The 15,916-nt window shown below is 41.0% G+C and overlaps 1 protein-coding gene across 1 annotated transcript in view; it reads right to left on the bottom strand.

Annotated features, from left to right (window-relative positions):
- LOC143296515 (uncharacterized) overlaps positions 1-15,916 on the bottom strand; it is a 28,206-nt gene that overhangs the window by 1,698 nt on the left and 10,592 nt on the right. The window contains exons 2-5 of the mRNA XM_076608501.1: positions 11,641-11,701; positions 9,363-9,425; positions 5,327-5,508; positions 3,231-3,419 (exon numbers count right to left, since the gene is read on the bottom strand). Coding sequence (XP_076464616.1) covers positions 3,231-3,419; positions 5,327-5,508; positions 9,363-9,424 — 433 coding nt within the window. The 5' untranslated portion in view covers position 9,425; positions 11,641-11,701. The remainder of the gene's footprint in view (positions 1-3,230; positions 3,420-5,326; positions 5,509-9,362; positions 9,426-11,640; positions 11,702-15,916) is intronic.

Here is a 15,916-nt window from a genome sequence, read left to right on the forward strand (position 1 = left end):
TTCTTTAAACTCAATCCTCTCTCTCTCTCTCTCTCTCTCAACTAGTGATGTGCTAAATGTTGTATAATTTGGATGCCAGAAGAAGGGCAACGTGGGTAACCAGCGTTCGTAAATGTTTATGTAGCAGAGGTTTTGCGTTTGTATGGCTTAATTAATCAAGGGGTTGGATTTTCTTGTTCGCTTTAAACAACGTATGGTTGACTGTAGATGTCATCTACAAAATAGTGAAAGATTTTCTTTGTTCGGATTGTTTAAAGCGAATCATTTAACAGCACCATATTTAGTCATAAATATCAAACGAGCTATTAGATGTTCTTTAACAAGATTTCGTTTTGGTTTATCTGTAAAGACAGATAAAAGATACAAGACCGGCACTGTAAACGATATGGTAGGTCCGTTATGTAGGTCTGCAAAAGAAGATGAAGTACTTTTCGTATTATGTTCTCCTGTATTAGATGACTTGAGACAAAGATATATTCTGTTGAGATACTATAGCAGGTCAAGTAATTTTCGTTTGCAATTACTTCTGACTTCTACAAAATATAACGTTATTATATTGAATCTTGCCATATTTGTTTGCAAGTCATTAAAAAGACGTAGTTACATAATTGGTTAAATAGAACACACTTTTGTTTGTGTAAGCATGTATTAAGATTATATCTTTTTGTAGATTTATTCGGACAAAAATACGTGATCACCCCTACAAATGGGGCCATGGCCTTTTTGAATAAACTCTCGTTTCGTTTCGTTTCGTTTCGTTTCGTCTCTCTCTCTCTCTCTCTCTCTCTCTCTCTCTCTCTCTCTCTCTCTCTCTCCTAAAATTAAAAAAATAAAAAAATAAAAAATACAGGGGCAGTATCAAACTCGGCGTGGATTTTTTAAAATCTTTATCTTTTCGATTTAAAAAAAAAAATTGTGTGTGTGTGTGTGTGTGTGTGTGTGTGTGTGTGTGAAGCCTTCTTGTCGCCGTGCATTATCACTTATACTCCTTCCTCCTCCCTCTCCTCCTCCCTCCCCTCCCCTCCCCAATGCCGTCACACCCTTCCCTCCATCCATCCCATACGCCACTACAATTACGGAGGGGAGGGAGGGGGGGGGGGGCGGAGGGTTTGGGGGGTGGGGGGGGGGGCTGAGTGGGTGGGATGTGAACAGAAGGAAAAAAAAACAACAACCAAACCCACCAAACATTAAAGGTCCATAGTCTTCTACGGCCGGCAACGCGGCATTCCTAACTACTGTGTCTAAGGTTCGGTACAGGCAGGCGAGGCCCAGGCCTCTCCTTCCGCCGTCTTAACCCTTTCACCGCCAATCAATTCAGAGTGCAAACATTCTCTTGTTCTATAAACATAGTAAACATGGTGTTTAAGTACAGTTGGGGGATTCCGCCTCTGTGATGGGTAGAAAATAGGACTTTTCCTAACAGTAGTAGTATTTTTATGTATTTATCTGTTATTCTTATTATTTATTTTATTTTATTTTATTTTATTTTATTTTTTATTATTTTTTTTTAATTTTTGTTTTTTTGGTGTTTTTTTTCTCAAGGCTTGACTAAGCGCGTTGGGTTACGCTGCTGGTCAGGCATCTGCTTGGCAGATGTGGTGTAGCGGATATGGATTTGACCGAACGCAGCGACGCCTCCTTGAGCTACTGATACTGATACTGATACTGATACCACCGAACATTAAGAGCAGTAGGTTCTTGGATAACAGACCCATGATCTGGTCACCCTTTCAGTGACATGGGGTCCTCTCTACCTAGCTGCTGCATAAGTGCGAGTTTGGCAGTGAAGGGGTTAATTAACCTTCCCCCCCAACTGACGGCAGAGATAGTACCGGCCATTCACACGTGGCCGGGTGAAGCGAGGAAAACTGGAGTCCACCTCCTTCCCCAAAGGGCACACAATACACCAGGCCTATACAGAGCCTCGAACCCTGGATCAGTACAAGTCCATCGCCTAACGCGCATCTTCCATAAGAAGAAGAAGGAGGAGAAGAAGAAGAAGAAAATGCAGGCTTATATAGCGTAGTAACCCCATCTCAGATGGGGCTCACCCCGCTTTACAGTCTTGTCAGTTTAACGACTTCTCTTTTACGAAGTCCTTTAAGTAATTTCCTGTAAATGTTGTATTTAGATTTTTTTTTCAAATTTCACCCTCATTTCACCCTCATTTGCCCAGTTTCCCCCAACCCTCCATTCATTCATATCTCCCACCCCTTCTAACCGATAATACTCAAATGTATTGATAAATACTTTAACAAAATTTCTTGACGGGCGCAATAGCCGAGTGGTTAAAGCGTTGGACTGTCAATCTGAAGGTCCTGGGTTCGAATCACGGTGACGGCGCCTGGTGGGTAAAGGGTGGAGATTTTTACGATCTCCCAGGTCAACATATGTGCAGAAGATCAAATACGCACGTTAAAGATCCTGTAATCCATGTCAGCGTTCGGTGGGTTATGGAAACAAGAACATACCCAGCATGCACACCCCCGAAAACGGAGTATGGTTGCCTACATGGCAGGGTAAAAACGGTCATACACGTAAAAGCCCACTCGTGTGCATACGAGTGAACGCAGAAGAAGAAGAAGAACAAAATTTCTTCAATCACCGATATGTATGACGGGACATTAAACAAAATTCCTCCTGACGTAGAATATGTACAAAGTCAACACAGTCTTGCATGACATTGGCTAAAATATATATATATATATATTTACATATAATAGTTATGATGATGATAATAATAGTAATAATAATGGACATTTGATTTTATATAGCGCGTTTCTCCAGAAATACTGCTCAAAGCGCTTTTACATTTCGTTCCCCTCCCACTCCCCCCCCCCCACTCCCCCCGCCTCCCCTATCAATACCGCCTCCCCCGCCCTCCTCCCCCTTCACACACACACACACACATGCAGAAGTACATGTCAGAAAACACTCACGCAACTGAACATTAGAAGCCACCCCACCCACCCACCCATCCACCCACCCATGACGCCCTCCAGAAAACGCATCCCTGCAACACGCACTCTGGCACGTGCACACACACGCACACACACGCACACACACACACACACACAAACACACACACATGAATGTTCGGTGGGATACTCGCTAGCACCCCGCCACAGACCCCCCCCCCTCCCCCACCCCTCCCAACCCCCCACTCCCACACACACATGGCAAACGGCTTTCCCCAGTCTTCTTTCTGTTGTATTCGTACGAGGACTAACCATTTAGATCGAGTTGAGTGAAGAAGTAGAAAGAGTCGCCCCGAGAAATATAGCCATCGCTCCTTCCGGTGTCAGCTCGAGTGTCTTGCATGACAAATATCAGTTTCAAACTGGATTCATCGATGTGTTCAGGCTCGTAGTCGTGCTCATGGTAGTTCTTGTACTCATCGTAGTCGATCCTGTCGTCATCTGATGGTCAAACACACACACACACACACACAACTGGGTTTGATGTTCAACGCTTTTCTTTCATGTGTGTGTATGTATGTGTGTGTGTGTGTGTGTGTGTGTGTGTGTGTGTGTGTGTGTGTGTGTGTGTGTGTGTGTGTGTGTGTGTGTGTGTGTGTGTGTGTGTGTGTGTGTGTGTGTGTGAATTTTTACTGAATTAATTTCTACATTTCAAAGTGACTGTATGCAGTGCTTTTGTGTATACACACGTCTTACATTTTTGATGTTGCTTTCGAATGATAAAAAAAAAAAAAAATCGTGTTGAGTATTTGTCCAAGTATGTTTTGCCACGCGCCTGATGTAATTCATTTTTATGGGATATACCTTACACTTTCAGTCTAAGGGTCCCAGGTTCGAATCTCTGTAACAGTGCCTGGTTGGTAAAGGGTGGAGATTTTTCCGATCTCCCACTTCAACATATGTACGTGCAGACCTGCTTAGTGACTGAACCCCCTTCATGTGTATACGCGAGCAGAAGATCAAACACGCACGTTAAACATCCTGTAATCCATGTCAGCGTTCGGTGGGTTATAGAAACAAGAACATACCCGACATGCACACCTCCGAAAACGGAGTGTGGCTGCCTACATGGCGGGGTAAAAACGGTCATACACGTAAAAGCCCACTCGTGTACATGCGAGTGAACGTGGGACTTGCAGCCCACGAACGAAGAAGAAGGAGAAGTCTTACCTTACCTTAGCTAACCTAACCACCAACCTAACCATACCATAACTTCCTTTAATTAACTTGTTTCACCTTTCGTCCCCCACTCCTCGCCTGATCTCACCTCACCTCACCAGAACCCGAATAACTTCATTATCTCAAAATAAGGGGAATTTAAGTGTGTGATATTTTATCTTACCTCACCTCACCTCACCTCACTTTATCTTTTGTTAGCCTAGGTTAACTTTGATTAGCTCAGCTTAGCTTCGCTTCTCTTCGCTTCGCATAGCATAGCATAGCATAGCATAGCATAGCGTAGCTTAGCTTAGCTTAACTTCCAAAAGAAATAGGCACACATACCACCCGCGTCTGTTTCGCGGAACGTCTCCAATATGTACGAGAAGGTCAGCATAGCATAGCATAGCATAGCATAGCATAGCGTAGCGTAGCGTAGCATAGCATAGCTTAGTTTAGCTTAGCTTAGCTTTCAAAGGACGTAGGTACACATAACATCCGTGTCTGCTTCGCAGAACGTCTCCGAAATGTCCGAGTAGGTCAGCATAGCATAGCATAGCAGAGCAGAGCAGAGCAGAGCATAACTTAGTTTAGCTTAGCTTTCAAAGGAAGTAGGTACACATACCACCCGTGTCTGCTTCGCGGAACGTCTCTGACATGTCCGAGTAGGTCAGCATAGCATAGCATAACATAGCATAGCATAGCATAGCGCACCAAAGCATAGCATAGCACAGAGTAGCTTAGTTTAGCTGAACTTTCAAAGGAAGTAGGTATATGTACCATCAGTGTCTGCTTCGCGGAACGTTTCCGATATGTCCGAGTAGGTCAGCATAGCATAGCATAGCATAGCATAGCGCACCAAAGCATAGCATAGAGTAGCTTAGTTTGGCTTAACTTTCAAAGGAAGTAGGTATATGTACCATCAGTGTCTGCTTCGCGGAACGTTTCCGATATGCCCGAGTAGGTCAGCATAGCATAGCATAGCATAGCGCACTAAAGCATAGCATAGAGTAGCTTAGTTTGGCTTAACTTTCAAAGGAAGTAGGTATATGTACCATCAGTGTTTGCTTCGCGGAACGTTTCCAATATGTCCGAGTAGGTCAACATAGCATAGCATAGCATAGCGCACCAAAACATAGCACAGCATAGCTTAGTTTGTCTTAGTTTTCAAAGGAAGTAGGTACACGTACCATCCGTGTCTGTTCTGCGGAAGGTCTCAGATATGTCTGAGTAGGTCAGGACTCCATCTCCGTTTTGGTCCATTCGCTGGAAGGAGAGGTGTAGCCCTTGTCTCAGCGCTTCGCTGCTCGGGATGGAGGAGGAGGAGTGGTTGTAGTTGGAGTCGTGGTGGTGATGGCTGTGATCGCTGCAACTGTTAGAAAGAAAAAAAAAAAAAAAAAAAAAAAAAAATATATATATATATACAAACAAACAAAAAAACCCAAAAAAGAAACAAACAAAAAAACAGAGTACGCACACACACAAAACCCTTACCAGTGTCATCATGCATTTCGTTGATCAAAAAAAGAATATATATATATATATATATATATATATGTGTGTGTGTGTGTGTGTGTGTGTGTGTGTGTGGAGAAAGAGAGAGAGAGAGAGAGAGAGAGAGAGAGAGAGAGATCTATAGATAGATATCAACAGATAAAAAGATAGATTTTTTTTTTCTAATTCTTAAGCCGATGTCATTTACTTTGAGAACTGATTGGAGAAAGAAAAAAAAAGGAAAATACAAGAAGCAAAGCCTTCAAGACTCACTTGTGCTACGCGAGTATGAGTATGCCAGTGGGATCAAACCATGCATGTTAAATTCTGAAGCAAGCAGACAAATCCAGACTGCTGTGGCACATCTGACGTCATTTGACGTTTTCTTCTTCATGCGATGAATAGATGTGATTGCAGCGGACGTAATAACGCCGTTTAAATCATTTTTTTGTGTGTGTTTTATCATATCTCGATTATTCTTTTATTTCTGCTGTAAAGGAGACGTTGCCATCGTTTCAAGCACACCGCAACAATTGGTAGATCTCTAGATCTGCACGAACCAGTCTACAACCGGCTGGAAAAAACAACCAATTCAATTTTTCTTTTATGTTCAATCCATTTAATTCGGTGTCCTTTTTAGAATATTTATTTGCAGTAAACACGTCGATGGTCTAGTTAGTATCACTGTATGTGTTCCGTCCAGAATTTGTATTCCTTTCCTTTTAATTGTGAACAAGAAAAACGAGGTCATGTCGTCTTCGAACACAACCTGCCTTCCAGTAGGTCTAACTCAGTGGGAAGTGGGTTGTTGTTGTTGTTTTGTTGTTTGTTTTTTTGTTGTTGTTTTTTTTATAGAATTTTCGGATTTTGGAACGAACATTAAACGAAATAAACCGTTAATGTTTCGGAAATACGGCTTAATTCGGGAGACTTACAACCTGTCACGTATTGGTATGACTGTGAAGATTTTTTTTTTCCCATAACCTCTATGTTTAAGCCAAATATGGTATTGACAGACAGAGTATTTCAAGAGAAAATGGCAATGTTAAAGTTTACCAAGGACACACACACACACACACACACACACACACACACACACACACACACACACACACACACACACACACACAAACCGAACACCGGGTTAAAACAAAGACTCACTTTGTTTACACAAGTGAGTCAAAAACAATGTGCTATGCACAACACTGACCAAAAAATTAGAATAGAATAGAATAAATAGCATGGTTATCATAATGCGACATGATATGATAGGAAAGAACAGAAAACATGACAAGTATCACACAGTTCACTGATCATAAATAACGATAAGTTTCATGCAATTCAATTATCATAAAACTTTTAAGTGTCATGAAATGCGATTATCATAAAAATGGCGTGCCGTGCAGAAAGAAAAAAAAGAAAGTAAAAAAAAAAAAAAGCGATAAGTGTTAAACAGTTCACTGAACATGAGAAAAAAGATAAGTGTCAAGCAGTTGTCTGATCATGAAAATTGATAAGTTTCATGCAGTTAATTGATCATAAAAATCTTAAAGCATCATGCAATGTTGAGTATCATAAAAATGGTGTGCTGTGCTGTGCAGTTCACTGATAAAAAAAAAAGAAAAGAAAAGAAAAGAAAGCAATAAGCGATGAACATTTCACTAAACATAAAAAAGATAAATGTATCGCGGTTCACTGATAATAATTATAAAAAAAACACGATAAGTGTCAGTTCGCTTAGCATAAAAAAGATAAATGTCATGCAGTTCACTGATCATAAAAATACACTTTAGGTGTCAGCTCATTAATCATAAAAAGACGATAAGTGTCATGCAGTTCCCTGATCATGAAAATACACTTTAAGTGTCATTTCTTTGATCATAAAAAGGCGATAAGTGTCATGCAGTTCACTGATCATGAAAATTGATAAGTGTCGTGCAGTTCATTGATCATAAAAACTATGTGTCAGCAGTTCATTGATCATAAAAATGATGTGTCATGCAGTTCGTTGACCATAAAAAAATAATGTCATGCGGTTCATTGATCATAAAAATTGATGTGTCATGCGGTTCATTGGTCATAAATACTGATGTGTCATGCAGTTCGTTGATCATAAAAAAATATGTGTGATGCAGTTCATGGATCATAAAAAAAGATAAGTGTCACGAAGTTCGTTGATCATAAAGACTGATGTGTCATACAGTTCATTGATCATAAAAATCGATGCGTCACGCAGTTCACTGATCATAAAAATTGATGTGTCATGCAGTTCGTTGATAATAAAAATTGATGTGTCACGCAGTTCGTTGATCATAAAAATTGATGTGTCATGGAGTTCGTTGATCATAAAAATTGATGTGTCACGCAGTTCACTGATCATAAAAATTGATGTGTCATGCAGTTCACTGATCATAAAAATGATAAGTGTCATGCAGTTCGTTGATCATAAAAATTGATGTGTCATGCAGTTCACTGATCATAAAAATTGATGTGTCATGCAGTTCATTGATCATAAAAAATGAAGTGTCACGCAGTTCGTTGATCATAAAAAAGACGTGTTATGCAGTTCATTGATCATAAAAACGATAAGTGTCATGCAGTTCTTTGATCATAAAAACTGATTTGTCACGCAGTTCATTGATCATAAAACTGATGTGTCATGCAGTTCTTTGTCATAAAAATGATGTGTCATGAAGTTCATTGATAAAAAACAAAAATGATGTGTCATGCAGTTCGTTGATCATAGAAACGATAAGTGTCATGCAGTTCACTGATCATGAAAATTGATAAGTGTCATGCAGTTCATTGATAATAAAAACTTAAGTCATGCAGTTCGTTGATCATAAAAAAACTTATGTGTCATGCAGTTCATTGATCATAAGAAAACGATAAGTGTCATGCAGTTCTCTGATGGTAAAATTGATGTGTCATGCAGTTGATTGATCATAAAAATTGATAAGTGTCATCCAGTTCAATCATCACCAAAAAAAAAAAAAAAATGTGTGTCAAGCACTTCACTGATAATAAAAACCACGATAAGTGTCAGATCACTGGTAATTAAAATCGATGTGTCATGTATTTGTACGTGTATTTGTATTTCTTTTTATCACAACATATTTCTCTGTGTGAAATTCGGGCTGCTCTCCCCAGGGAGAGCGCGTCGCTATACTACAGCGCCACCCATTTTTTTGGTATTTTTTCCTGCGTGCAGTCTTCTTTGTTTTTCCTATCGAAGTAGATTTTTCTTCAGAATTTTGCGCATGCTGCACACGGGACCTCGGTTTATCGTCTCATCCGAATGACTAGCGCCCAGACCACCACTCAAGGTCTAGTGGAGGGGGAAGAAAATATCAGCGGCTGAGCCGTGATTCGAACCAGCGCGCTCAGATTCTCTCGCTTCCTAGGCGGACGCGTTACCTCAAGGGGGGAGGAACAGACAGAAGAGATTTACACAACCTTTATTGTCCATACTTTTTTGCACGTCTGTACTAAAGTATAGATAATAAAGGTTGTGTATTCGAGAACACCCCCCCCCCCTCCACCCCCCCCCCCCCCCCCCCCCCCCCGCCCTCCTGCAACCTCCACCCCCACTCCCTACCCCGCCCCTCTCCCCCCCCCGAAATATTCACTTCATCGCCCATTAAAAAAACACACAAAAAAAACAAAAAACAAAAAAAAACATATTTTTAGGAAAGAAACAGAAGCATGGTTTCATTCAACATGATAACTTACAATGACAACGACACCGTGGAAATCAGTATTGCAAGAGGTAATACCACATGTCTGGCGTTCATTCTGAAAAAAACCAACACCAACAACAACAAACAAAGAGTAGCGGTACAGAACAAAGTCTGAAATTAATTAGATAGAAGCAATGTGGTTGTTTTTGTCCTTTACATAAACCGTGACAATGTTGCTGTTGTTGTTGCTGCTAATGCTGCTGCTGCTGTTTGGGTTCTTTGTTTGTTTGTTTGATTTCTAATCAGCAGCAGTATTCATTCATATCATGCCACCATCATTATGACAAACAAGTGACAACATAGTTTATGATAATGTAAAAAAAAAAAGAAAAAAAAAGCCTTACATCGCTATAGCAAAGCATGACAACTATGATAACACCGTTAACGTATATAATAATAATAATAATGGTACTTAGATAGCGCTGAATCTTGTGCATAGACAAATCTAAGCGCTTTCGCACCAGTCATTCTCACCCACGCATAACTCCAAAACTGAAGAAACTAAAGACAAGGAAGAGGCAGGGAAGGGAGGCTATTTTGGGAAGAGGTGGGTTTTAAGGCCAGACTTGAAAGAGCTGAGTGTGGAGACTTGAAGCGAAAGAGGAAGTTCATTCCAACTGCAAGATCCAGAGACAGAGAAAGAACGGCGGCCAACAGTCGAGAGTTTGAATCTGGGTATGCGTAAATGGAGTGGATCCGAAGCTGATCGTAGTGAGCGAGATGGAGTGTAGAGTTGAAGGCAGCCACAGAGATAGGAAGGGGCTGATTTGTAAATACATTTGTAACATAGAGTGCTGATATTGTACTTTATATCTACAAATGATTGGGATATTCTTTTTCTTCCCTTTTTCATTCTTTTTTTTTCAACACTTTTTATTCAGACAAAGGATTACAGATACAAAATTGATATATTTTGTGCATTAGAAAATATAAGGTAAACACATAATTATGTTCTAAATACTGACAAGCAGAACAATACATATTCAATAGTGTAATTCTAAGGTAGTATTGTATAGCTTAATCTTGTACTCAACATGTATTTCGTGCCCATGTTTCCACACATTTTTTATATTCCATAGTTACGTTAAATGTATACTTGTCTACTACAGGTCTTTTAAGAACATTTCTAATGTTGACTCTCTCCATTAACAAGGTACACAAATTCAAGTCAGTGCTACTTACGCTACCGATTCAGCTAGCACACAGGTAAATAAAAGGTACATTGGAAAAAACCCAGACACTTCTTCGAAAACGGAAGCGCCGGGCCTGTCCTTATACCGATCATTTGACATGTGCACACAGCAGCAAAGACAAAAGAAATGTACAAACACAAATAAGCTTTTATTCAAGACTGGCATAACCTCTTTGATCCTGAACAAGCCACACAGAACACATGGACAATACAGAACAAACACATGGTTGCCTCGGTGGGTTTTCAACTGGAAATGAATAAACAGTTAGGCATGGAGATGAAATGATTAACAAATATGAAAGAGTGGTAACTAACTTTAGCACTGACTAAAAGTTGTGTGCCTTGTTAATGGAAAGAGTTACCAATCTTTAATATTTGTTAATCATTTCATCTCCATGCCTAAATGTTTGTTCATTTCCATTTGTAATGTTGGTTTTACTTTGTTGATTCTACATTAATTTTGTATACATGGAATTTAGCTATCAATAAAATTTATGAGAAACATCCATCTGTTTTCATTTTTCACTCATTAACTGGTGGAAACTTTTTTTGTGTTCTTATGATCTTCGATGTGTGTGTGTGTGTGTGTGTGTGTGTGTGTGTGTGTGTGTGTGTGTGTGTGTGTGTGTGTGCTTACATGCATTTGTGTTAAAAGATGTGTGCATCGGATTGTGGAGAAATGTTATATGAGAATAACAACAGCACTAGATTTATTACTCGTGTTATCGTTATTACAAACATGAGGATCTCAACTAGTAAAACAGTAGGCCTACTGCTGTCGTTAATACAAATCATAAGTAGCTTAAAGCAATGAACTGGAAGCTGCAATAGTGCCATCGCCATGATTAACCCTTTCACCGCCAGTCAATTTAGAGTATATATAAAAAAAAAATTCCGTTGTAGTATAAACACAGAAAAGACAGTGGCTAAGAATAGTTGGGGATTCCCCTGCGATGTATAGAAAATATGGCCTATCCTACCACCGAACATTAAGAGCAGTAGGTTCATGGATAACAGACCAATGAATGGTCACGTCTCGTATTGTAACAACAATGTAGTACATACCCCGGCAACCCACCTCGATGTGTTCGTTGTAAGCACAGACCTGCCTGCTATCCAACTCTCACCGGAAGTGGAACCTGTACGAAGTAACAGCAACTTGAAAAGATCTATCTGTCATCACGCGCTGAAAGTTTCTTCCCATCTGGTTTCATGCTAATGTAGACCAAAGCACGCGCGCGCACACACACACACACACACACACACACACACACACACACACACATATTATTCACAGTTGCCCAAGTAAATGGGACGTTTCGGAATAAATTCAATTCAAAAACACTTTATTAATCCACATGGAAATTAACGCGTGCAATCACAGGCTCGTTGTAGACACCAACATAAAAAATGAACATATGTACCATACAATACACTGAAACAAGTCAGATATAAACTCTCAGTTGCTGACTAAAACAACCCCACACCCGCACACCCCAACACATGTGCACACATTAAGACAATAAAGTATTGCACAACAATGTATACCGATAGAAAACATCCAGCAAATAAAATATAAATATTTAACTCTCACCCTCACCCCCACGCCCCCCCCCCCCTCCCACACACACACATACCTGCAAAGACAAGGTAGTGTACAACAATGTCAAAACATTTTTTTAAAAATCCATGTGTACTTTTTTTTTTTTCTCGGTAAAACGAACTTACAGAGGGCTCCCACATGTGCCCTGAAGATTTTTTGGTGTCATGATACGTTATATATTATATCTATCTATGTATGACGCATTACGCGAATGTCATCCCTCGCCCCCCCCCCCCCAAAAAAAAAAAAAAAGAAAAAAAAGTAGGCCTTAGCAGCAAGTTCAGATATCGCTTCAGTTGTTGGGAGATGTCAGCCGTACTTATCTGAGTGTATTTTGTGCTGACGTCAATGCTGAATGGTCAACTCCTGAAACCTCGAACGCGAACTCATGGATGATAAAAGTCCAGTGTTAAAAAAAAGAAAAAGAAAAAAAAAAAAGAGTTTCATTTATTAACATATTATTTTATTTTATTTTTATCTATTTATTTATTTATTTTTATTTATTATTATATATTTAATTTTATTTTAATTTATTTATTTATAGATTTTTTTGTACCCTTTTAGTTGACTTCATCAAGTTTTTGCGCCTTATATATATATTAGTAGTAGTTCTTTTTTTATGTATTTATCTATTATTTATTTATCTAATTGCTTATTTCTTTTTTCTTTTTTCATTTATTTTATTTTATTTTATATTTTTTATTTATTTATTTTTTAATAATTAATTAATTAATTTATTTATTTTAATTTTGTTTGTTTGTTTGTGGGGTTTTTTGTTGTTTTTTTTCTCAAGGCCTGACTAAGCGCGTTGGGTTACGCTGCTGGTCAGGCATCTGCTTGGCAGATGTGGTGTAGCGTATATGGATTTGTCCGAACGCAGTGACGCCTCCTTGAGCTACTGATACTGATACTAAAGGAAGAGGTGTTTTTTTTGTTTGTTTGTTTGTTTTTTGTTTGTTTGTTTACTTTTTTAATTGTACACGCGACTTGCCGAAGATTACTCCTCGTCAACTATTGAGATCCACCAACTTCCGGAGACACAATCTTTGCACCAATCAGCGAATCGGAAAGACAAGTGACTCTGATTAAAGAGGAGACATCCTTTGTCCAAGTGATTTTGTGTCGTCTGTTTTAAACCATGCTATTGAACTCCAACGATCCGTAGAGCATGCCAAGACAATCCTGCAAGGAGCATTGCGAGGAAGGAGAAGGAGGAGAGAGAGACAGACAGACAGACAGACAGACAGGAATAGAGAGGTGGGAAGACACTGAAGTATCTCAAGATGTAATGTATTATATTATACTGTATTGCATTTATTTTGCAGTCATTATAATTGTAACAGCAGACAACAACCCAAAAAATTTCCCTCCAGAAACAGATGATTTGACTGTCATAAACTCAAACATTCTAATACACGCGGTATGTTTTTTTTTCTCTCCTTTCTTCCTTATGATTATGATTATTATTATTATTATCTTTTTTTTGTGTGTGTGTGTGGTCGTCTCAGATTTCATTGTAATTTATGAGAAGCTTCTGTAATCATGCTTGGAATATAGACACTGGAGTGGCCTCAGTATATAATTATATTTGTGTTCAGGTCAGGTCATTAGATCTGCTACTGGTAACCTGTAATCAAGTACAACCTGTTCAGGGTCGGGTTGTCGGCGACTAAACCCGCACTCCCACCGCTCCCTTCCGGGACTGGTGAGGCGGGTGGCTAGACACCCTTATGGAGATCCATAAAAGGGCGTCGGCTCAGGAGAGCCACCGACGGCCATCTAGCTCCACCGTGCTGTGTGCATGCCACACGCAGTTGGCCCCCGGGGTGTGTCTACACATGCATGCGAAGTCTGGATCCGACAGAATCTGCGGAAGAAACCTATCGGTTCAACGGAGAGGAAGGCGGTTACAGCAACGCACTGTGGAGTGCAGAGAGCAAGATGAGACACCGAAAGGATATCTTGGTCATCCACTGCATCCGTGCTCATCCTCCAGTCGTCTCGACTTAGTCTTGCCACTGGAAATTGGTGGACCCGGACGAGAGAGTGAGGCCGACGTTGCGCAACTCCTCTTCACTTTAAACAAACTCATCGCGCAAGTCGTCAGTCATCCTTAATGATCTTTCATCCTGCATCATTTCATCACCCCCAAGTCCTGTGGCGACAGGCGAGCGACGAAACGATAGGTGTGGGTACACTGGCAGTCGCAGCCGCAGACCTGCACGCAGGCGGCTCAGGCCATGGGGTTCGTTTTTTCCCATCGACAGGAGCAGCGATGGTGCTCGGCAGCCGTTGAGCAGCCCTCTTTAGGAATGCACTGCTCACCCCCCTGGCATGAGGAGGGGCTAGAAAAGGTGCCCTAAAAATTTGCTCTGCTCCATATCACCCTGGGTCGAAACAAAGAGAAAGAAAAAAAAAAACAAGGATCGTTCCTCTCAACCATTGGTGCTTGGAAAACATTGGGGACTCTCCTGGACAGAGATGACGCGGACAGACCCCAAAGGAGAACGACACTAGTTGCATCCGAACTCGCCAGATACAACATCGACATCGCAGCCTTGAGTGAGACTCGACTTGCAGGCGAAGGCGAGCTCTATGAACTGGGATCTGGTTACACCTTCTTCTGGAGTAGACGAGGAAGCGAAGAGCGACGTGAGGCTGGCGTTGGTTTTGCAGTAAAAACAACACTTGTCAGCAAGCTAGCTGGAATCCCAAAGGGAGTCAACGATAGGCTTATGACCATGAAACTCCCACTGTCATCTGGCCAGAAGCACCTCACCATTGTCAGTGCCTACGCCCCAACCATGACCAACCCGGATGAAGTGAAGGCGAAGTTCTACGAGGACCTTCACTCTGTCATTGCTGCTATCTCTAAAGCAGACAAGCTCATCATTCTTGGGGACTTCAATGCTAGAGTTGGCTCTGACTACATCTCCTGGGATGGAGTGATTGGAAAGCACGGCGTGGGCCACTGCAACCCAAATGGATAGCTTTTGCTTCAGACCTGTGCAGAGCACGAACTGCTGATAACCAACACAGTTTTCTGCCTCCCTACCCGTAACAGGACGTCATGGATGCACCCTCGCTCAAAGCATTGGCATCTCATCGATTACGTCATCGTCAGGAAAAGGGATAGGCAAGATGTACGTGTGACAAAGACCATGTGCGGCGCCGAGTGTTGGACAGACCATCGCCTTGTAGTCTCGAAGCTGAATATTCGAATCCAGCCCAAAAGACGCTCCCAAGGCCAGAAGGCTCCAAAACGGCTCAACATCGCTAAGCTGAAAAACATCACCATCAAATAGACCTTTGTGGAGCTGCTGGAAGATCGTCTGGAATCCGCCTCTCTGGACAACCAGAATGTGGAGTCTGACTGGAATACCCTGCGCGAGCTGATCTATAGTACAGCTTCAGAGACCCTGGGACCCATGTCCAGAAAGCACAAAGACTGGTTTGAAGAAAACTGTGATGAAATCAAACAGCTTCTGGATGAGAAAAGCCGTCTGCATTAAGCCTACCTGAGCAACTCAAAGTCCACATCAAAAAAGGATGCGTACAATGCCATCCGCAGGACTGTTCAGCAAAATTTACGTCAGATGCAGGATAAGTGGCTGAATGACAAAGCTGATGAGATCCAGGGATATGCTGACAGGCACGATATGAAGAGGTTCTATGATGCCTTAAAAGAAGTCTACGGCCCCACATCCTCAGGATCATCCCCCCTCCTCAGTGCTTATGGGAATACCTTGAT

Source organism: Babylonia areolata, chromosome 21, assembly GCF_041734735.1.
Source record: "Babylonia areolata isolate BAREFJ2019XMU chromosome 21, ASM4173473v1, whole genome shotgun sequence".
Lineage (NCBI taxonomy): Eukaryota > Metazoa > Mollusca > Gastropoda > Neogastropoda > Buccinidae > Babylonia > Babylonia areolata.